The sequence below is a fragment of the Echinops telfairi genome, unplaced genomic scaffold (assembly GCF_000313985.2).
Source record: "Echinops telfairi isolate 266 unplaced genomic scaffold, ASM31398v2 ScPeMD7_7469;HRSCAF=8507_0, whole genome shotgun sequence".
NCBI classification, from domain to species: Eukaryota; Metazoa; Chordata; class Mammalia; order Afrosoricida; family Tenrecidae; genus Echinops; species Echinops telfairi.
Window position 1 is genome coordinate 32,897,921 of NW_022111372.1, and position 24,167 is coordinate 32,922,087.

At 43.5% G+C, this 24,167-nt stretch overlaps 1 protein-coding gene across 1 annotated transcript in view; it reads left to right on the plus strand.

The window, feature by feature from the left end:
• Positions 1-3,265: 3,265 nt before the first annotated feature.
• Positions 3,266-24,167, plus strand: part of PCP4 (Purkinje cell protein 4) — a 77,819-nt gene continuing 56,917 nt past the window's right edge. Inside the window, exon 1 of the mRNA XM_045284885.1 lies at positions 3,266-3,358. Within this exon, the coding sequence (XP_045140820.1) occupies positions 3,350-3,358 (9 nt within the window). The 5' untranslated portion in view covers positions 3,266-3,349. The remainder of the gene's footprint in view (positions 3,359-24,167) is intronic.

The following is a 24,167-nucleotide window of genomic DNA, read 5'->3' on the forward strand; positions in this document are numbered from 1 at the left end:
CTCTACTTCAAAGAAACCAGCCATTGAGAACCCTATAGAGCACAGTTATACTCTGACTCACCTGAATCACCATGATTTGGGATCAACTCGGGGACCAACTGTTATTTTTCCCCTGACATTCCTCCCTAAGGGCTTGTCAACTCATCTACCCTCTTTCCCATAGTCTTTGTAAACCCCTAATTGTCCCGAACAACAGCACATTTTCATGAGCAAAGACACAGCGTAGCCTGGACCCCATCAATATCATACCACTCCTGCGGCTGTTGTTCAGTGTTTGCAAGCTCTAGGTGGTTGTAAATGTGTAAGTACCGTGTATTACTAGAGCATTTAATGTCCCTATTAGCACAGAGGCCACCTACCCCTCATGTCTCCTCAATGTGTCCTCTCAGCCAGAGCACAGTTGGCAAAGCCCTGCACTGTGACACTCTCCAGATTTCCAAGGGAATTCCACTATCCCCCTCAAGGATCTGGATGACTGAAATCTTCTAGATAGGCCTTCCCTATGGGAGTGGGGGGAGGGGGAGTTCTGCTCCTAAGGAATTCTGATTTTCCCTTTGTCTTAGTTACCTTGTGCTGCGGTAGCAAAAGTACCACTAGTGTGTGGCTTTACTTTATTTCTCAGAGCCCGGAAGTCTAGAAGTTCGGATTCTAGAGGTCAACTCTAGAGGGAAGTCCTTCCTTGTCTATTCTAATTGCATGTATGCACGCACGCCTGCCATCGAGCCGATGCCAACTCATAAATCCTTGGTGATGCTGAGTCTATGGATTCATCTGCCTCCGTGTTTACATTCACTGCCCCTTCCTTTTACCACCCGTCTCCCCTCCAGGCTATGCAGGCCTCTGGTTCTTCTCTGCCCTTTCTGTAAAACACCACTTGATTCAGTTTAAGACTCATCCTACTTAGGTATAACCATATTCAAATAACAAAAGCCCCTATTTCCAAGCAAGTTTCTGTTCACAGGTTTAGGTATATATCCTTATCTTTCAGGGACCATAATTCAATCCATAATCTTCCTATCCTGTTGTATATCAGCAGACAACATCAAGACGCCAGCCATAATCCCTCATCCCACTTCTTTGTCTTCATTTCCAACCACCCTTGAAATCCTAATAACATCCTGCCTGAGCCTTCAGACCAGCAGATATGGAGATGTGGACGGGAGGAAAAGCCAGGAGAAAGAGGATCCAAATACACTGGAAGCCAGAGCTTTTATTAGCTTGCAAATGGTTCAGGGTGGTCAGGATTCTCAAAGCTAAGGATGTCTATTTCCATGGTGTGAAATTTGAGTTGTTAAAATGAATATATCAATCTTCCCATTGAAAGGGGTTTTCTATGGACACATTCCATGTAAAACGGCTATGCATTAAGAAGAGTGATTTCCACACGTCAGAGAGGAGACTCCGTCTTGTTGCCTGGTGGTTGAGCTCACTCACACTCACGTGGTAGAGGAGAGGGCGCTGGACTAAGGAATCCTAGAAGCAGCTCCTGCTCCCTTAGGGGACATTGGGCCTTTCCCTCATTGGGAATAGGGATGTTGGCGCTACCAAAAAATAATCAAAAGGAAATCTAATGTGCTCCTTGAGTTCTGCACAATTACTTCCCTAGGGTGATCTTTGTACCTTTGCTGCTCTCCTTTATGTGTAGGCAATAGTGCTTCAGATAATTCCATGTTCTTGTTTTATCTATAATTAATAACAGGAGCCATAATAAGATAAAGAACATGCACTTACTTATCTCAGTAACAACATGAAAAGATAAATTACAAACACAAAGAAGCATGCTGCTGTGAAGTTGATGTTGGCTCATGGCGTCTTCACGTGTGCCAGAGCCGACCTGGGCTGTGGAGACTTTGCTTGGCTGTGGGGTTAACAGAAGCAGATTCGCAGGCCTTTTTGCAGCATTGCCACTGGGCTGATTCTAATGTTAACCTTTGGGTTTGCAGCAGAACATAGCCTAAGTGTTGCTTCCTAAATGCTGCTTCTTTGAGTCATCAAAGAGACTTAGTATATATATATATATATATATATACTAATATATATATATATATATATATAATTTTATATATATATAAAATTAAAAATACTTGGGATATTATATACATATATATCAAATAAAATAATATATCAAACCCATTGTCATCTAGTTGATTACTATAGTGATATGAATTCTGAGCCAAAAAAAAAAGAGAGAGAAAACAAGCAACCTCATCTTTCTCCGTTTGAATGGCTGGTGGGTTTGAACTGCTGAACTTGTGGTTAGTAGGCCAACACCTGAGAGAGAGAGAGGAGCGCAGGAGAAAGAGTGTATTCCCTGGTAGCACTTGGTTGCTATCTGAAATGTCAGAGGTCTGAACCCATCAGCTGCTTCTTGGGAGGAAGATGAAGCAGTCTGCTTCTGTAATGATTTAAGTCATTAAAAACCCTATGGGGCAATTCTACTCTGTCTTACAGGGTCACTGAGTTGCCATTGACTTGATGTCAGTGGGGTTTCATATATATATATATATATATATGTATACATATCCAAATATGTAATTTTCACTTTTAAACTTAGTTACATTGAGTTTTAGAAATTATTAAAATCCATTAATTCAAGATAAACATCATACAAATAAATTTTAAATAGAACTTTATAAATAAATAATTTACATGAAATAATGAATAAAATCAATAAAAGATATTTTGATTACTATAAAACATATCATAGTTTTAATTTCATATTACTTATTTTACACTAATCATGGGTTACCCCATTTGAATTTGGTGAGGTGGCCAGTGGAATTGGAAAGTTGCAGAAGGGACTTAAAAAATAAATTTACCTAAGGACAAAGGGTTAGGGAAGGAGAAATGGAAACAGGAAACACAGGGAGAAAGCGCAACAAGCGGCGGTGCATTAAGGGGGTGGAAATGGATGCATTGAAACAAAATGTGTATAAAAGTTGAAGGTAAAACGGATGGTCTGCTCTGTAAACCTTCACGTAAATCGCAGTAAAAGTTAAAAATAAATAGCACGAAAGAAAAGAATCCTATGTCAAATAATAAAATGAAGTATTTGTCTTTATTCTTGAATACACGCACTTGGCTTAAAATCTAGCATTTCCTTCTTTCTGGGCAGATCTGGGAGCAGCGACTCAGTCCGTCATTTCGCTTTGTTCCACTAGATGGCCCTTTGCGCCCTCGGATCCTCGCGAGGCGTTCAGACAGGTGAGTGAATCTCATTGGCTTCTGGGAGGCATGATGCCACCAGGCAGCCCTTTTTAAGAGGAAAGCCAGGACAGGGAATCGCGGTCCTTGAGCAGCCGAGCTGTGCTGAGCGCTAAGATCCAGGAACTGCTGTGCTGACGCCAACATGAGCGAGGTGAGCAGTGTTTCTAACAGGGAGAGGGGGAACTTGGGAGTGCGGAGAGGGGACTTGGGTGGCACAGTTTGTCTAGAGACCTGGGTGGAGGGTTTAGGTGTCATGGGGAGGAACACATCTACCCTGGACCATATTTGAGTCTTGGTTTGTAACGGCAAGGGCAGCATTTGGTTAAGCTTGCAACTTTCTGTCAGCCAGAGCAACAGAAAGGTGTTAATCGTTTGCTCCTGATTTAATTCTGACTACCTGAAGTGTTCGGGGTTTTATTATCTTGGGAAGATGTGTGCCCCGGGCAGCCTGCCCATATGTATTCTCTTTGGTGATACCTTTCCAGACTGCTAGCAGGCAGACCATCTGGAGAAAGGAAGCTTTGGAGGAGAAGTGGGAAAGGGTTTGGGATGTCTGGCTCTTTATTGCACTGCCGGATAGAAGTAATGGCTGTACAAACTACATCTGCAGTTAATCAGGACATGGGGTGTGTGTGCAAACAGTGTCACCTACAGAAAACCCTGCGCGTATGGCTATATGGGTATCCGATGGGAGGAGGCATTGATAGAAGACAAGCTGTGATGTAAAATTGGAAGTCACTTCTATGAAAATATCTTTCGTATGTATTTGGTGGTGGCAAACTGGTAACTCATTTGATTTTTCAAAGAAGAGCCTGTTCTTTTCCTATTTTCACGAGGCAGATTTTAGGTTGTAAAACAGCATCCTCTAATTCAGCTAGATGATCAGCCAAGCCCGTTTTCATTTCCTCTTGGTTGGCACTTGAATAATCACTTTTTAAAAATCTTTTATCCTCTCTCTCTCTCTCTTTTTCTTCTTTTGAAAGATGGACGATTCTTTTTGAAAGTCTAGAGTAAATTTAAACACTTCAGAAATAAAATTTCCTCTTCACCGCTTTGTATCTCTTTGAAGGGTGACTTTTGAGATCAACATTCCAGAAAGGAGGAGCGGGCAGAGCATGATAGAATCGAGGAATTAGGTTTGGGATGGAACCAACGGCTTGAGCAGGGAAGACAGCTAATGTGGGGTGGAAGACGGGAAGTCCCTTCGCAACAGCAGTAACGTAACTACAACAATAGCTAATATCTGTCAAGTGGTCTGCACACCCAGCGTGGGGCCCACCGTTCAGCAGTGCTACCCTATTTGAACAACTCTGGAGCAAGGGGTTAGTATTACTCCCAATTGACAGAGGAGGAAATTAAGGCGGAGACATAGTAATGAATTTGCTCACCATGAGCATTTAGTGCTTGGCAGACCAGCACTTGGTCTGCAATCCTGCCAGGTGGATCTTGATGTGCAAATGCATGTGGAATGTTCTGAACAGCTGGTGCCAGAGGAGGAGGCAGGATGACGGTGGGAGGTGGAGAGAGGGAGGTAGGGCAATAAGGACAAGGCTCTGTCGCCCACAGACGTGGGTCGTCCAGGGACTTTCTGCTGGAATCTACAGACATGTCCGAATCAACTTACTTTGAGTCAGCTTCCCTGGCTTGAGAGAAGCGAAATGGGCTTGGAATGGGAGTTTTAACACTGCTTAGCAGCTTCTCATAAAAGAAGGGTTTAGACCAGTTCAGCCTTGGATAGCCCCTCTTTTGAGGCTTGTCTACTTGTCAGGGATGCCTCTCCTGTCAGCTCATCTGCCCAGCCAGGGTACCCTGCACTCTCCAGAGAGCCACAGCTCAGCTAAGCTCACATCACTGTGTTGGTCTTCAGGGAGCCAGAGAATTTCCTGAGCTCAGCCCATTATTACCACCCATTATTAGGGTCATAACCTGGTTTCACTGAATGTGTAATTGGGGCAGCTCCACAGTAGCTGTTTCCTGGACCCCAGCCCCCAGGATTCCGTTCAGACACATTTGCAGTGTTAAAGCCTCTCCCTTTGGTGTTGATGAAATTCCACAACATGCATATTCCACTTGTTTGGCCCCCAAGAATGCTCACCAAGTCCCTTCTAGCTCTTCGCACCTTTCTCCTTCCTGATCCCTCTGTGCCCATCCTGCCTGTCAAATGACATGCCATCCCCGCTTCTCCCCCACCCCCCAACTCCCCGGCCTCCAGCCACTACTGAAGAAGTGTCCAGGCCAGTTTAGTGAACATTCTCCGGCTGATGTCCAAGTTCCTGCCAGGCTGTTCCTGGGAGAGCAAGAATTTGTCCTTTAGCTTATACTTCAATCTGCTTACAACATTTAATAAAGTTGGACAGAAATTCCTTTCTTGGGAGAGAACTGGAGTACCCCTCCACCAAAAAATAAATAAATAAATAAATGTTTTCTTTGGTTGAAAGCGGCTTAATTAAATGTGGCTTCTAGTTTTCATAACTCTCAGGAAGAAGTAGATTTCATAGGATCATTTACTTACTCTTGTGACTAATTGCCGCATGGGTCAAAACAATGGTTTCTCTCTGACTCTGTTTTGATTTCAGGATTTATTTATGTCTGGTGTGAAAATAGTTCCTACTTCAGCCATCAAGGGTTAAGTCCTCCTGCAGTAATTCTAGAAAGTTCTAGCTGTCACTGGACTGGCATGAGGTACTGGGTTGGGCAAGAGAGCATTCCCAAAGGGTTTCACATTCACAAGGGTTCGCAGACAATAAGGTGAATGAGCAAAGCACTGCCTTGAACCTGGGTGACCGGACAGCGTGGCCACACTTTTTTGGGGGGAGGACTGACATGTGATTGAAAAGAGCAACTGAAGTATAGGAAGCAAAGTAAAGTCCAAATTTAGGGCAGCTCACGTGAGAGAGTGGAGGTGGTTTGTGGGGGTGTCTAATTTACATTTCAGCATTAAATATGTCAGATGTTCCTGGAGCAATAGACGAGATGGATTGGAAGACAATTTAGCAAGGATCAAGTTGAAGGATTAAGAATATTAGCTGGAACAAGAGTTCTACCCATCATGGTTCATGTTTACAAAGTGCCCTTTCTCCTCTTTCTGTGGATCCCACCGTGCACCAGAACTGAAGAAAAAGGCTCCCTTTGTCTAGCCACCTAATACTTTTTACATTTTTAAAATTTTAAGTTCTGTGAACAATAACAACCAGTCCCCTGTTCTTATTTAGGTATTCTGTTTTTCAAGGAGCTTTCCAAAAGAACTTATTTACACTGGCCAGGAGCAAGGTTTTACTGCAAAAAAAGCCTTTCAGGCAAGTATTTGCAAAGTTGATTTTAGTAACAACACCCGGACCCCTGCCTGGAAAGAAGTTTCCAGGTCAAGTAACCCTTTAGTTGACAGGTCTTACTTCTAGTTGGGGTGTCCTTAGGAAAAGCACCCTCCTGACCCCATGGCTTCACTGTGATAAACTTTCTTCCTGAGTTGTCTTAGATGGGAAGTTTTAACTCAGTACCAACATTGCGGGTCTCCCTTTGTCTAGATATTTGCTTCCAGGAAAGCTCCATGTTTGCCAAAAGGTGCCAACACCAAGGGCATTTAAGGGCAAAACCCCTGATGCAGTGAAACCTTCCTGAGATGGAGTTTGCTGACGGAATTGACTTATATTTTCAGGTCTCGAAAGTTTTCTGGTGTTGATAGGAAACATTCTTTCAACTTTTCTTTCTTTCTTTACATTTTATTGGGAGCACTTACAGATATTAGAACAATCCAGCGTTCAATTAGATCAAGGATGATTGTATAATTGTTGTCACTATCGTTTTCAAAACATTTTCTTTCTTCTTGCACTCTTTGATATCCGCTCCTTTTCGTCCATACCCTCTCTCTCCCTGCCCCCCGGCACCCTTGTTATTATATTAAATATTATTATTTTTCTTTATTTTTTTTTAGTATCTAACACCATCCAATGTATCCGTACACCTGCTCTTCTGTTTGTTCCCCTCAAGTGGAGTTATATAGTCATTGTTGCTATTTCCCCACCCCCCTAATTTTCTATCATGCTCTAACTAATGGTTCTGCCTTTCATGGGTTTTATTGAAGATGAAAACAAACAATAACCTATAAGGAAAGAAGAAAGCAGTGATTGGCATTGTCTGGACAGAGATTGGCAGGGGGAGCAAATGCCCCCTGGAGTCTAAAGACGCCAACCGAGAATGCACATGAGCTTTTGTTGGTTGGTTGGCTGGTTTATCATCAAAGTAGACGGTGGTTTTAAAAACCAGCATGCACCAGAGGACCGGGGTTACAGTTATCCCTCAAAGGAAGCTGCTGGGGAGAGAGAGATGGTAGAAGGAAGCCGACCTCAGGTGGGAAGTATTGGAGATGTGGATTTCTAATGAGATAGTAGTGCACTGAAACAGATGGGTGGGGAATTAGGTTTGCAAGGAGCTGTTAATTGTTGTCCAGTTGTGGAGCCTGGATTTTGAGGGTAGCTGCTTGAAGTGTGGGCTTTGTAACTGGTTCCAGGGGCCATCAGCTGAAGGTCACACGGCAATTCAATTTCTTATGTGATTTCAACTTCGTTTGGGGGCAGAGCTGCAGCTGAGCAACAGAAAGATCCAGGAAGATCAGTACTGGTTTTGTGAGATCGCACACTGATAGATGCTCTGCTTCCTCTCATGGAAAGATCAGGTCTAGAAAGACACCGGTGATGATTTGGCTTTGAAGCTTGTCTTCCCCGACTGTGAAGAGAGCAAGAGTAAGCAGGAAAATGTGTTTGCTGGGCCGCTGATTGCGATGGACTGCCGTGAAAGCTGCCTTCTGCAGCCCGCATTTCAGTCACGAATGCGGAGCCATGTGGAAGTCTCTGTGCACTAGTCTTCTTTTGTGAATCCTAAGCATGACATAATGCTGCTAGATACATATTTTTTTTCCAGAAGGAAAAAATGTGAATCAATGACTCACGATTGATTTCATGGAAGGTTAGGTGAGGTGGTGTGGCAAGGATTTTGAAAACTAGGTTTTGGAATGGAAAGTGCCTTGTATTTATGAAAGCACTGTCTATGTTATTAATGTTTTTAAATTCTAATTTCTGCACTCAAACGAAGTGTTACGCACTCACAATTTGGCCGTAGTCCATCACCTCCTGTCCCTTGAGCACACTGTCTTAGTTGGAAACATGGATCATAACATGGGCTCCAGCATGGGGCTTCCAGTCATTTGGAATAAGTTCTGTGGCCCAATGGATTGAGTGTTGGGCTGCTAACTCCACTAGGTCAACAGTCCAAACTCACCATCCATGCGACCGAGAAAGGTGAGGCTGTTTGCTCTGATAAAAATTTACGGTTCTCAGAAAGCCAATGGAGTAGTTCTGTCCTATCCTATCAGGCCACTATGAGTTGGAATCAACTTGTTAGCAGTGGGTTTGTGTATCTAGACAAGGCGTTATCCTGTGGCGGTGAGAGGGAAGAATTTTAGAAGTTTATACTACCTGCGACTAATGCTTTCTCCCCTCCCTGGAATACAGCATGAAGATCATACTGCTAAGGTCTTTGGGGTTGTACTTTATTCATGAATATTATCTTATCTGAACGGTGAACTTCTGGACCACAGGGAAGTCTTTCTCTCATCCTCAAGGCTCAGATCCTGGTTAGCTCCATAGGATGTGTTCAGTTACCAAGAAAGTAAATGCATTTTGACATATATTTTTATAAATTAACACTAATAAACAGATACCCTCTTTTCAAAATGCTGACCTTTGTGCTAACCATGGAGAGAGAGTGAAAAATAACGTTCTATCATTCATTCTTGACTCCTGGTTTGAAACCTTTGCCATTTACATCTTCAGATGGACGTGAGTGCATTGTTTTATATATATATTTATATATATATGAACAATGCTTTCCTAGTAGAAAAAGAAAATGAGAACAAGGGGAAGAGTCTCAACAGAAAGCACTCTTGACATTTGGGGAAATGTCAAGGAAAATGTAAGAGCGGGGTGAGGGACAGAATTCTAATAGCCTCTCTTTCAGGCTGGTCTCTATGGGGAGACTGCCGGCCGTGAAGTTCTATGGCGTTCAAACAGCAGGGGCCGCAGCCACAGAGGCAGGGCCTGGACACAACTTGAAAAGGTCTTAGCTGTGTTAAACTAGGAAATCAGTTTGACTGTGGTTCGAGAGGAATGCAGAAGACTCTACGTAGAACATTAGGAGCCCTCATGATACCAAGATTAAGCACTCAACTGCTAATCAAAAAGTTAGCATTTCAAACCCACCAGCAGATCCTTGGACAAAAAGACCTGGTGATTTATTCCTGTAGAGAGTAAAGAATAGGGAACCCTGTGGGGAAGCTCTCCCCTGGCAGATAGGGTCCCTAAGAACCGAATGAACCTTTCAGACAAGAACAACTAAGCATATCACTAATAAGATGGGCTCTTGTGCTGAAACACACTTGGGAAAAATTTAAATTCTGGCATATTGTTTGTGGAAGGTAAAATCGATCTGGCAGACAGAAGACAGACTGCATATTTAATTTTTTAGTCAATTGATTATGAAATAAGTATATATGGTGCTCCATATACAGCAAAATGTTGGCCCAGATTTGCTCACCTGGGAAGTCAAAGGTGAAATTGGCATCCACGTTGTGGTGTGATCTGATAGGCTCTTCACTTTCTTATCATTCCCAGCCATAAACCGCTTACTGTTTTCTTCACGGTCTTTGGAATGAAATGAGGAATACCTAATGCATAGATAAACATTTTCCGTTTGTTTTGATATAAATGCCACTTGGGGACGTATCTGAGAATGTTCTATAGATCATTGTCTGTGCTACAGGCAAAGACACTTTCCACCTCCATCGATGGTCCAAACCAAACCTATAAATTCAACCTCCATTTCTGGGCTGCTTTACATGAACAATGCAGCATCACTTTCACATCCCAGGCATCAATCTGCTGGAATATTGCTTGTGCCTTGAAAATAGTCCTAAATGTATGCTTCGAAATCTCACTGAATTACTTCTCATTCCATTTCTGAAAGGGACATGCTTGGCCATATTTATAACATTGCCAGTAGAAAAATCTATCACCCACTAAATGCCACGATTTCATATTTTACCCTTAAACTGCCATCTCATAAAGCAAGACGGCGGCGAATTAGGATTGTAAAGTAAAAGGTAACCATCTACAAAGTGAAGACTCCCTTAAAAACACCCAAGGAAATAGAAACTAACTATAAAATGATGAAACAATTCAAGTGAGATCATTTTTTTCTTTCTTAAAGGAACTGGAATGCAGAACCAGCCTGTCCCTGTCACTATACGTTTTCAAGGTCATCTTGGACAGGTCTCAATGTCTTAAGTCACATGTACTTCAATCTCCAACCCAATGACCTGGAAGACACGCCTTTTGCTTATTAGTCTTTGAATACTTGGTTATGGTTTTTTTTGATATTTGAGTTTGGATCTGGGTTGTCCTGAGATTTTTACTGATTGATTGATTGCTTGATTGATTGATTTGGGTAGGAGGCAGTTGGGAGTGGCAAAAGAAATGGTCCTCATGCCACCACCTCTGTGACTGCTCTAATTAAGAGCATGATTGTTGTTAGGAGTCAAGTTGACGCTCCTCCCCTCTTGACCCTGAACACAGCAGAATGAAACGAAGCCTGTTCCTGCGACAGCCCCACCGTCACTGTGCATACTTGAGCCCCTTGTTGCAGCCTCGATTCATCCATCTCCTGAAGACTCTTCCCCTTTTTGCCTGATCATCTACCTTCTCCAGGGACTAGTTCCTCCTGATAACACATCCAAAATACATGAAATGAAGTTTCAGCCTCCTTGCTTCTGAGGTACTCTTCTGGAAGTTCACGATATAATCGGTATTCATTGTCAAAACCATAATTCAAAGCCACTGGTTCCTTAGCCTTCTTTCTTTCATTGTCCAGCTTTCACATGCGTCTGAGGCAACTGAAAGTGCTAGGGCTTGGGGCAGGGGCATCTTAGTCTTCAAAAGGACGTCTTACATCTGAAAGCTTTAAAGAGACCTTTCGTAGCAGATTACCCAAATGCAGTCTGTCATCTGTTGCCTGCCGTTTCCGTGAGTATTGATTGTGGACCCAAGTAAAATGAAATCTTTAACAATTCCTATCTTTTCTCGGCTTATTCTGATGTTTATTTGTCCGTTTTGGAGGATCCTCCCTTTCTTTATGGTGAGGTTGCCGTCTGCTTGCCGACAGTGGGTTTGGTTTGGATTTTTGCGTTTCAGTGTGATCAAGGCTGGAGTCTGGGGTCTTTGACCTGAATCAGTGTTACGTGCCTTCAAGTCCTTCAGGGTCGTCTGTCCCATCCGCACAGTGCAGAGTGTGAAATAGATCTTCCGCCATTTCCAGTGTTGCACAGTCCAGCATCTTGTATTGTTGCCCAGCATAGAGGTTAAATAAGTATGGCGAAAGGATAAAACCTGGACACAGAACATTTCTCATTTTAAAGATTAAAGTGTCCCCTTCTTCTGGTCTAATGACTGCCTCTTAGTCTCCATACAGGTTCCTTGTGAATATAATTAGGTATTTTGAGTTCCCGTTCTTTGAAATGCTATTCATAATTTGTTATGATTCACACCGTGGAAAGCCTTTGCATATTAATGAACCAAAGATAAACATCTTTCTGTTATTCTCTGCCTGTAGCCAAGATTCTGATGTCAACCAGGATGTACCTAATTCCGTGTCCTCTTTGGAATCTGGCTTGAATGTTTGTCAGCTCTCTATGTATGCGCTCCTGCAACTGTGGTTGAATTATCTTCATCAGAATTTTACTTGCAGGTGATGTTAATGATGTTGGTCAATAATCTCTGCATTCTTTTGTGCACCTTCCAACTTGAGGACCACCTTTAAGTACTATAACTGCAAATGTTCCGCTATTTCTAAGGTTTTCCATTGTCAATTTTCTTTGATCACTATTTCTTATTCCTTCTGTTTTAGTCTGGGAACTCTACTAAAACCTCCCTACCATGGTTGAGCCTGCTGGCATTTGAAACTCTGGTGGCATAGTTTCCAGCATCACAACCACATAGGAGCCCTCACACGGTGACAAACTAATAAATGAATTATAGAATAAAGTGACTAATTATTTTAATTTATACAACCCAGAGGAGAGGCAATAATTAAATGAACCAGAATGTCATAGTCTTGCTAATTGCAATGACTTTATGAACCCTGATCAACACTTCAAGGCACACTCTATATTTAAAGGGATTTAATTGTTCATGAGAGTATTGAATTCAGATAGTCTTCTTGGTAATCACACAATTTTTTTTGCATTTAATATGATGACTATGGCTCTCAAACTTATATTGGCATTCTACTCATGTGGAAGCATTAATTAGTTCTTCCCTTTTCCCCTTATTGCTTGCCTTAGCGGTATTAGTATTATTTTCCATCTGTGATTTTATGAGTGAATCCTTTAAAGTCCCTTATTGGCTATAGGTAGAGTAGGGCAGTTCAAGGTAGTTTATACAATCTAGAAATTCTCTTATTGAAGCACAAGGAATTTCAACCCAGCATGTGGTGGTAAGCTGAGAGTAAGCCAACCAGTGAGGTGCCCCTTCTGATCTGCATTCATGGAATTATCACCCTTTCCCACCCACCGAATCAGGTTTTTGATGTTATTAGATACCATCCAGTCACAGCAACCCTCTGCACAACAGAACCAAACACTGCCTTGTCCTGTGCCGTCCTCTAGACTGTGTTACAGTCTATTGCCACAGCCATTGTGCCCGTTTTCCCCAAGGGTCTTCCTCCTTTGATTGGACCCTCTCCTTTCACAAGGTGATGTCCTTTTTCTTCAGCTTGATCTCTGCAAAGTATACGAGAAGACGTCTCTCCCTCCTTGCTATAACTTTGCTGTATTTTCTCCTAGAAAGAATATGTTTGTTCTTCTGTAATTCAATCATCCTTTCAATATTCTTTACCAGTGTTGTAACTCAAGTGCATCATTCTTCTCTGGTCATAGTGTTTGGTCCAGATTCATATGCAATTGGAAATACTATGCATGGCTTGGATTGGGCACACCTTAATCCTCAGAGTGGTGTACATGCTCTTTAATACTTTAAAAGGGTCTGTGAAGCAGATTTGCCCAATGCGCTGTCATTTTATTTTTAATTTTTAAAAAATATCATTTTATTGGGGGCTCTTACAGCTCTGACAACAATCCATACATCAATTGTATCAAGTATTTGTATATATATGTTGCTATCATCATTTTCTAAACATTCACTTACTATTGGAGCCCTTGGTATCCGCTACTCTCACAACACACCTCCAATGAAACCTTAATAAATTATAAATTATTATTATTTTAATATCTTACACCGAGTGCTGTCTCCTTTCCCCTACGGTTTCTGTTGTCCACCGTCATTTGATTTATTGACTGCAATCTTGTTAGTGGATCCAAGTAAAGTGAAATCCTTGACAACTTCCTTCTTCTCTCCATTTATCATGCTGCTGTCTATTGGACTAATTATGAAGATTTTTATTTTCTTTGCATGGAATTGGGATCCATTCTGAGAGCTCTGATCCATCCAAGTGAGGATGGATGGTCACAATACAACCTAAATTCCTTCTTAGAGTCTCCAGTGATGTAAATGGTTAACACGCTTGGCTGCCAACGGAACAGTTGGTGGCTTGAGTCTGCAGACACAGCTCTGAAGAAGGGCCTGCCGACTGACTTCTGGAAAGTCAGCCACTGAACGCTGCAGTGCACTGTTCTACTCTAGCACATGGGAGGTCGTCGCAAGTCCGATTCGCTGTACTCGACTGGTTCTAATTTCCTCATTGTCCTCCGATCCTAAACAGAAGTTCTCAAGCTCTCTTCACCTGTGACAGTTAACACTTCACAATTCCACGGGTGGCATTCCCCCTGCCATTGCGTTAAACAGGGCCACAGAGAGTTGTACAGTGCACATTCTGTGTCTGTGAGCACGCGGGCCTCCGCTCCTGAAGACGCAGTCACCCTGCCTAAAGAGCCTGGTCCAGAAAAGGACTGACATGTCCCTTTGTCCTACTTAGAAGGCAGGGAGCTGACGGAGGTCATCATACCAATTTAACTCAGTGCAGCCATTTTAAAAACAACTGTGCACTACAAGGAAGGAGCCCTGGTGGGAATGTGCTCCACCGACTGCTCTGTGGGAGAGAGAGGTGGATACCAACTTCGGGAAGGATGAACAGCCATGGAAACTGATGGAGCAGTTCTACTCAAAGCCGGAAGGTTGCTATGAATCAAATTGACTGGAAAGTCATGGCCATGACTCTTTATTTGTTGGTGCTCAAAGGTTAACCTTGTCCAAAACCACAGAGCCTTTTAAGGAAAAGAGACATGAGGCACTGACACATTTCCAGTCCTATTAAATTTCTCAATTGCAGTTATAGTCTGGATGTAACCTAATTTCTTTTGCACTTCTCCCAATTCCACTTAGGGCTTGGGCATGACAACATTTAAAACAGGATGGTCCTGGGTATTTTTTATTAAGCTTCCCTTTAAAAAAAAGAACAGTGACAGCAGCCTTGATAAAGGCTTATTTCTCTTCCTCTCTTGACATCTCTCACTGCATAACGAGAGAGGCCATCAGCTGTGGGAGAGGAGAGCTGGATAAAAGCCAGTGATGCTATTTGTGTGAAAGATCTCGCCAAGACCTTGGCTGGCAGCATGTTCTCCTGCCTTGCCCAGTATCGGTTTCTTGACTTGGTGTGGATGGCTTGCGCCGTCACCTCCATGCCTTGTCTTACCTTCCATATCTCTGTTTGTATAAGAAAAAAGTATTCTGGAGCCAAGAACACAAACCCCTTTAGAAAATTCTTGCCCAGGGAATGGTGGTCTTGCATTTATGGTCAACCTGTTTCCTGTCTAGTGTACAGTCACTGGTTTTATCAGTCAACAGTGTGCTGCCCTCCAGATTGTGAAATCCCGAATGATAGAGGCTGTCTGCTCGACCTTTTTCTGCCCCAGGCACGTTTCACTCAGCCATGACGGGCTCTCCTTCTGTAGTAGACACTGTGCTGGGCAATTACATAAGACACAGTCCCTTCCCTTCAAAGAGCTTATGGATCCCTGCCGGAGAGACACAATCACATAAAATAAGCTCTGTGCTCTTTGTGTCTCAGGGGCCAAGTAGTATGATGATGATTTTCTTTTGGGGAGCTTGTTCAAGGGATGAGTTCATTCCTGTGTTTGCGTCTGTAACAAGAGATAGTGTGAATGGTTAATGCACTAGCTGCTCACCAAAGGTTGGAGGTTTGAGTCCATACAGGGCCCTGTGGAAGAAAGGCCTGGTGGTACAGCAATTGAAACGCCCATGGAGCACAGGGTTATTCTGACAGAGTTGGGGTGGCAGGAATCAGAATGAGCTCCAGGGCACCTGGTAGTGGCTTCTTGTTTTGACTTAAACAAGAACTATACAGAATAGGAGGACAGTGGTGGTTCAGTGGGGAAATTGCTTTTCATAAGAGGCAAGACCAAAACTAAACCCACTGCTAACATGTTGACTCGGACTCACAGTGACCCTAGATAAAGTTCCGAGGCTGTCAATCTCAGCACCTGACAGTGCCACCAGAATTACCAGGCAATGGACCTCACCCATATCTACTACTCATCTCTCCCTGGAGGCTTATGTGTCACTGTGATGCTGGACATATTTCAGGGAGACTTCCAGACTGAGGTGGGCTAGGAAGAAAGACCTGATCATCTAATTCTGACCCGAAAACCCTACCAAAAACCAAGCAATGAAACCCTATGGATTTCAATGGGCTGGTCCCCTTTTGCATGGGTTGCCTTGAGTGGGGGGCCGACTCGTTGGTAGTTAACAACAGCATACAGATCAGAGATCTATTCACTGTGTAAGGTAAGTGCCATGGAAGCATTGATTGATTTGCCCTTCTGCTGGGGTGGGAACAGTGGAAAGGACATGCTCAGCAAAGTTTTCCCAAAGGAGCTGATGCTTATGAACCTCAGTCGATTGAACAATAGCACCACCATAGTTACCAGTATTTTTCAAAGGTTATAGGATCGTAGAGCAACATGAGCATGAGTATCTAATAGTCTTTGATTTCAACGAATGGACACGTGTCTATTATAATAGTGTGGCTACTTTCTAATACCTGCCAGGTGAACAGGATGGTTTTAATGCATTGGACCCATTCCCTTCCATATCAATGAATATTTGAGTTCTGTCGACTCCATTTTTATAAAACGTGTTAATTGGAAAATGTATTTTTAGAACTTTGGAAGACTCATGAGAACAGCCAATATTTTTTTGATGGGGGGATTGTGTATCTTGTTTTATCTTGAAGGTTACATTGTCTATAGTGAGAAATGCTTACATATGTTTACATGTGTATCTATAGTAGACGTCCAAACATCAAAGCATTCATGTTTGTCCATAGTGAAAGATCACTGAGCTCTTTGTACTTCATTATTTTTATTTCCCTCTTTTTGGAGTTTGTTCAAGGGATGGGCTCATCCCTGTCAGTATTTATAGCTCTGTTCTCACATATGCATAAGTCCTGTCAAAATATCTAGATAATACAGTGCCACATCTCCAATATTATTTCTGGCAATGTTCTATACCTCAGGAATGTGGACACTTTTACCTCTTCTGGAAGATTATTTCTTAAAATAGAGATAGCAATTTGTCAAGTACCTCCACCAAAAGCTTCCTTCCGGTTCCTAGTTGTTTTTTTCTTCATCTGAGTTTTAATCTTCCACTTCTTCAGTGGAGATCTATGTCATTTTTCTGGGCAATGTTTTATGAATTCCCAAGCCATGCACTTCTGCTGAGAACCACATGTGGCAGAAATTCATGTGCGAACCCTCCCACAGTTGAATTTTTGGATGAGAATTTTGAATTTTCACATGACAAAAATATAAATGCAGTGTAATGTAACTGTAGAGCTACAAGCAGTGGCCCAAGGGAACTCCACTCCCATTCCTTATGCCCCTGCTTGATTTCCACAAGGAAGCGAGACACTAACAGATCGCTGTCAGGAATGATGCCATTTAAAACCTAGCAACAGTTTGGAAAATGCTTCCTCCTGGCCACCCCTGAAGGACACCATTTGTGAGGTGACATATCTGAGAGTTGGGAAGTCCTCAGGGTCGGGGCTGGAGGTGTGGCTAAGGACAGAAATTGGTGGAGAACCCATGAAAAATATCAATGAGGAGCCTCTGTTAAAAAGTTGAGAATTTCAGAATGCTGACGCAGATCCTGACACCAAAGACGAGCGTTTTCTCAGCCTGGAGCCCTGTCTGCACTGACCACCTGCCTATGAAACTGGCCCTGGATGGGAGTGTGGGACTGCTAATCCTTTTCTTTTTATTGTTGTGAAAATATACACAATAAACACCCACCAATTCACCAGTTTCTACAGGGATTCCATGACATGGATGACGTCCCCCATGCTGTATAACCCATGAAATCACTAACCTTTTCCAAAGTAGGACCAGGCAAGGTGCAGGATAGCACCAATGAAACATGCAGCTTTCTTCTAGTTCCCTAATGCTTCCTCCCCCCCACTATCATGATCCCAATTCTACCTTACGAATCTGGCTAGACAAGAGCTTGTACACTGGTACAGATCAGAGCTGGAAACACAGGGAATCCAGGACAGATAAACCCCTGAGAACCAGTGCTGAGAGTAATGATACCAGGAGGGTAAGGGTAAGGGGGGGGGGGAGGAGGAACCTATTACAAGGATCTACATATAACCCCCTCCATGGGGGATGGACAACAGAAAAGTGGGTGAATGGAGACATTGGACAGTATAAGACATAAAAAAATCATAATAATTTATAAATTATCAAGGGTGAGGAAGGGAGGGAGGAAGGGGGGGAAATGAGGAGCTGATACCAAGAGATCAAGGAGAAAGCAAATGTTTTGAGAATGATGATAGCAACAAGCATGCAAATGTGCTTGACACAATGGATATATGCACGGATTGTGATAAGAGTTGTATGAGCCCCTAACAAAATGATTAAAAAAAATAGGACTAGGGATGGCACAAGCCATTTGAGCTCCACTACTAGCCTAAAGGTTGGTGGTATGCACTAACCCACTAGTGCCGTGGAAAAGAGGCCAGGTAACCTGCTTCTGTCACGATTACAGTCAAGAAAGCTCTATGGAACCTTTCCACTGCATGACACATGGGGTTGCCTTGAGTTGCTATGGACTCAACTCAAACTAGCCACTGGGCACTAGCTAGCTCTGGTCTAGAAGAGGTTGGGTTAGTGCTAACTAAGGTCTCCCATGAGTCTTTGGTTTCTTCATGCTCCTTTGCTCCAGACAGGAAGAGACCAACAGTTGTGTTTTAGATGGCCAAGTGAAAGCTTTTAAAGTAAGATATAGATCATTATCTTTATAAATGGTCTAAAGCCAATTGACTGAGTTGTGCCATGAGCCTATGTTCCTAAGCCTTCAACACCCCTCCCCCCAACCAATGTACTATTAGATTATATCTCAGTCGTCTTTGTAACCATGCTTTTCCGAGGTTTAATATATATGAATATATTGATAGCACACATAAATATGTAGCTACATATGTCTGCAGATACACCTGTAAATGCTTACTCATAGACTCACACGTGCCTTCCTAAAAACGACCATGGATCGCTGATGCTTAAACGTCACTTCCAGAAATCAGATGGAGGTTTCGGCCTCCAATGAAACCCACTTAGTAGCACAACTAATCAAGGAGTCTGGATGCTGGCTTAGCCTGTAGGGCTGTTTAGAGGATGCAGTCAAAGGACTGATAGGAAAACACTTAGGAAAGGCAATATTTTAAAGAGACCATATGAATGCTAACCTATAACCACAATATGAAAACATCCCTGAATTCTAATCCCAAACAACTTTAAGAAGTGTTGATTATTTATTAGGCTGACCCGTTTGATTCAAGTGATCAGTTTTGCACGCCCATCCTCCTTTTTTTGTCTTCCCCTTGTGGCTCAAATGGTTAAGCACTTAACTACTGTCTGAAAGGTTGATGGTTTAAGCCCCCTCAGAGGTATCTCAGAAGATAGGCCTGGTTATCTACTTCTGAAAAATCAGCCACGGAAAACCTGACGGAGCACAGTGCTACTCTGCTACAGGTGAGTCACCGGGAGTCCGAAAAACTTGGCACCCACTTTTGTTTATTTTTTCTTCTCAGAAGGAACAGAGTGCCTGGGGGAGACACAGAAGACGAAGTATTATGCTTGCTCAATTAAAGAAACATTTTTACACACCGGGCTTGGGAATTAAGAGGTTTATCTTAATAACAGTCATTAATAATAGCCAAGATCAATATGTTCAGCTACGAAGCAACCCGTCGGCATGAGCATCATCCATTCATAATGGCACCGTTCTTAGAAGACAGCTAAATTACAGCTGCATTCATTAAATTACAGCTGAGTTTGTCTTCCAGGAAATTAAGTTGCTCTTTAAAGTTAAGTCTAAATCAAACAAAAGAAGTTTTTTTAAAAAATTGAAAATGGAATCTAAATCAAATATCTCTGTTAGATTGATTTACTAGGCAGTCAGGGGGAGACGCAGTAATTTCTACGGAGAAGATTGCTAGAATTTTCACCTCCCCAGAAAGCAAGCCAGAAGCACTGGCGGTGGTTATGTCTTGGGCCGCCAATCACAAGGGCAGCAGTATCTCAATTCACTTCTTTAGTCTGATCTTTGGGAGGAGAATGAGACTTTCTACTCCCATAAAGATTTCCAGCCTCAGCATGTAACCTCTGAGTCTGTCTGAATTCACTTCTTGGAGGTCCTTGGGGAGTGAAAACAATTCGTGCTTGACCACTAACCAAACAGTTGGTGCTTTGAACCCATCAAGCAGTGATGAAGAAGAAAGGCCTGGTAATCTGCTTCTTTTTGTAATTATGTGTTAGTCCAGGTTGACTAGAGAAACAAATCCAGATGTGTGTAAGAGAGAACTTTATATCAAAGAGCAATTGTACATTACAAAAACATCCCAGCCCAGATCAAGTCCCTAAGTCCAATACTACCCCCTATGTCAATACTAGTCCATACATTCTTTAGACTCATGCAGCCCTGCAATGATACTGAATTCAGGAAGACCACAGACCAGTGGGTGCAAAGTCTTGTGGATCCAGTGGTGGTGGATGCATCTCAGTGCAGGCGTGGGTCTCCACATGACTCCTCCAGCTCCAGGGCTTTGGCTCCATCAGTGTAGCTCCATGTGGCTTGTTATCAGGAATATGAAGCAGAAAGAGTATGTCGAGCCACCGATGAGCTATTTATCTCTGTTGCACCTCCAAATGAGGTCATGCAGCTGTGACCTGATTGACAGGCTAGCGTCCACCCGTTCGTGCTTAATAGTCTCAAGTTGATACCAAATTATGTAACTACCACAGATGACAGCCAAGAAAACTCTATGGAGCAGTTCAACCCTGAAACACATGGGGTTGCCATAAGGCAGAATCGGGTTTCAAAATGAAATGTGGGCCCAACATCCCTGCTATATTGAGTTTCTAGAACAATTGTGAAGATGGCGCAGGCCCTGGCCCGGTTTCATTCTGTTGTCTCTAGGGTCACTATGAGTTAGAACTGATTCAACAGCAACTAACAGCAATGAGATAGTGAGGGGTGAAGCATTTGTTTTAATGATGAGATTCTTAGAAGTTTCACATCAAGGAGTAGCCTATTGAACAATCCACGTATGTACCCTTTAATCCAAGTCTGTGTCTCAGTTCACCTCTTTAGCTGTGACAGTTGATTTAGGACCAACCATTTTCCTTTCTTCCAAAGGATACAACTTTATGCTTCTACCATTTTCTGAAGCTATTTCTATTTGGGTAGTGGGGATTGGGGGAGTCCCAGCTGCTTCTTGGTCACACACAAAAAAGAAAGTCTATGCTTTGAAGCCTGGAACAGTGCTTCCTGGAGAGACCGCCTTCATAGCATGCAGTGCCAAACACACGTCTGTAGTTAATCACAGAGAAGTCATTGCACAGGGAGCAGACCCGTATGGAAGGCATAGATAATGGAGAGTCTGTGCAGCTATGGAGATGGGTGAAAACTAAGTGAGAGCCACTTTCCTGGACCCAGCACCCCAAGCTCACAGTTACTTGGGCATATATCTACAGGCTTAGAAGCAGAGAGGATGCTGGACAATAAGTGGTGGGAGGCCAAGTTTCCTCGCAATCTTGTAGAATGCATCCATCCGTTCTTGACTGCAGAGCTTTGAGACCGTGTACCCTCCTAGAATGCTGCTGTTAAAAAAGGTGTGTGTGTGGGGGGGGGGGGGGCTGGACAAGGAGCATGACCCCCGCTCTGCCCCCAGAAGAATTGAGGCATAACATGCGTGAAGTCAGTTTCAGAAGGGGTCAGCAAAGTGAGGGCCTCCGTCTTCTGGAAGACGGAGGTTTTCCCTCCAGGGGCGATTCTCCCTTACTGCCATCGAGTCGGCTCTGACTCACAGCGACCCTACAGGACAGAACTGCTCTGAGGGTTGCAAAGACTATAGCTTTGCAGAGCCAAAAGTCTCATCTTTCTCCCATGGAGTGGCAGGTGGTTTCAAACCACTGATCTTGCCATTAGCAGCCCAATGCATAACCTACTATGCCACCAAGGAGGCTGCAGTAAATGGTAAATGCTTAGACCCACAAGCCAGGCTGCCCATGTTCAAATCCAAAATTCATCCTCTCCACTAGGCTGCTTTTGTCTTTGGATAAGTTACTTGACCTCTGTGTCTCAATATTTGTAGTCATCAAATTGGGATAGTAGCTATCTCCCCTTCAGGGTGACTGCTCTCTTTGCTAGTTGTCAAGTTCAGAGTAGACCTGTGCTCTGGGGGGTTTTCAATAGCTCTAATCTTGCATGGAGAGATTGCCAGGCTTTTCTTCGGCAGTGCCACTGAGTGACTTTGAGCTGCCAGCCTTTCCTGGTTAGCACTCAAGCACATTAACCACTTGCCCCATCCAGGAACCTTTCTATCAGGTAGTTTCTTTGATTGTTATTGAGAAATAGAAGGTGGAAAAACCGACCAACCAATCCACGGCTGTTGAGTTGATGCTGACGCTGCATGACCCCATAGTGACTCTGTGGGCCAGAATGGAATGGCCACGTGGAGTTTGTCAGGCTGTTGTCTTTATAGAAGCTGCATCTTTCTTCCGCTGGTCAGTTTGAACTACCAACCTTTCAATTAGCAGCTGACTATTTGGCCACTCAGGAGCCCTGGTGGTACAGTGGTTATGATCCAATGGGCTGTGATCCGCATGGTCGGCAGTTTGAAACCACCAGCTGCTCCTCTGGAGGAAGACTGGACTTTTGACATCCATTAACAGTTACAGCCTCGCAAGCCCCCAGGGGGTCACTAGGAGTCAGCATTGACTTGTGACAGGGAGTTTGGTTCTTATACTTAACCACTGCACCACTGAGTTGCTTTTTGGAGCGAGGTTTTAGATAGGAAGACTTGTGGCCCAGTTCAAAGACAGAAACCAACAGCCTTCGTCCAAACCCGGAGGCATCCTTTGTGCACACAGCCTTCAAGAAGGGCTGTTCTCGGCTCGCCGGATCTGGCTTTGCCTTTCTTCTCTGGCACCCCGTTTTGTGCATTTAAAGGGAAAGATGAGTGTATGGTGATGATCATGATCAGCTACTGTGGTGGCCAAATGGACGCGTGTGACCACAGTGTTGGGGAGTGGCCACTCTTCCCAGGGTGAGTGGCTGCTTAGGGCCCGACAAGCCTGATTTCCCCAGCTGGGGATGTTTTTACCCTTTAGTCTTCTGCCACCCTTTCAGACTCATGTAATACACCCAGAGCGACAGTTGGTTCCCTATTTTGCGACAGAGAGATGGGATGCTGGTGAAAGCCACACCAAGAGGCTCTGCTCCCTATGGTTGGTTTCTGTTATGTGCGGAGACCACTTCGGGGGATCCTCACCTCACATTTACTTGCCCAGCTGTTGAAATATTAAAGTGCCCCCAAAAAACTCACATCCGTCCAGGAGAGACAGACATAGTTTTGGTGTTTAGACTCGATAGGCTTGGTTTAATTCCTGAAACTGGCTAGGTCTCTTGATTTTTCCCTTCCTCACTTAATATAAGGTAAACTTGTGCTGGAACACAGCAGTGTGTAGAATCACGTATCATTTTCTGCCTTTAAATGTGTCTGTGGGAAAACCTTCTGTGTTAGTCTGGGTAGACTAGAGAAACAAATCCATGGATACACATATGTGTATAAGAAAGAGATTTATATAAAAGTGCAATTGAACATTGAGAAAATATCCCAGTCCAGTCTAGTTCAGGTCCATAAGTCTGATATGAGCCCATATGTCTGATACCAATCTATAAAGTCCCCTTCAGACTCACAAAACACATGCAATGAAGCCAAATGCAGGACAATCACAAGCCATTGGGTAGAAAGTCTTTGGGTCCTGTGGTGTTGTAAGCATCTCAGAGCTGGCAGGGGTCTCTCTGTGGCTTCTCCGGCTTCCGAGGTCTGGTTGCGTCCATGTGGCTTGTCTTCTGCAATGTCTCCCAGGGAGTGGCAGAGAGAGAGAGAGAGAAGTGTCTTCCGCCTCCAAGGAGGAAGTACCAGATTTCCCAGAATTCTCAGGAGAAGGCCATGCCCACAGATGTCTCAATGGCTATCTCCAGATTGACAGCCTGGACTCCACCCCTGCACTGTTAATCCTTAAATTGACACCAGATTAGGTGATTACCACACCTAATCCCATGGCCTTTCTCGCTCTTGGCTGCTGCCTGGCCAGCCATGTCCACCCGGGATGTGGAGAAAAAGCCAAGCTCTCCTGTCTTTATTGGCTCTGCTGAGGGTGAGGCCTTCTGAGCACCCTGTAAGAAATCATAAGCCCCAAATCAAACTCACTGCCCTTGAGCCAATGCCAATCACAGCTGACTATAGGACAGGGTAGAACTGCTCCTGTGGGTTTCCAAGACTGTAACTCTTTACTGGAATAGTAAGCCCTTCTG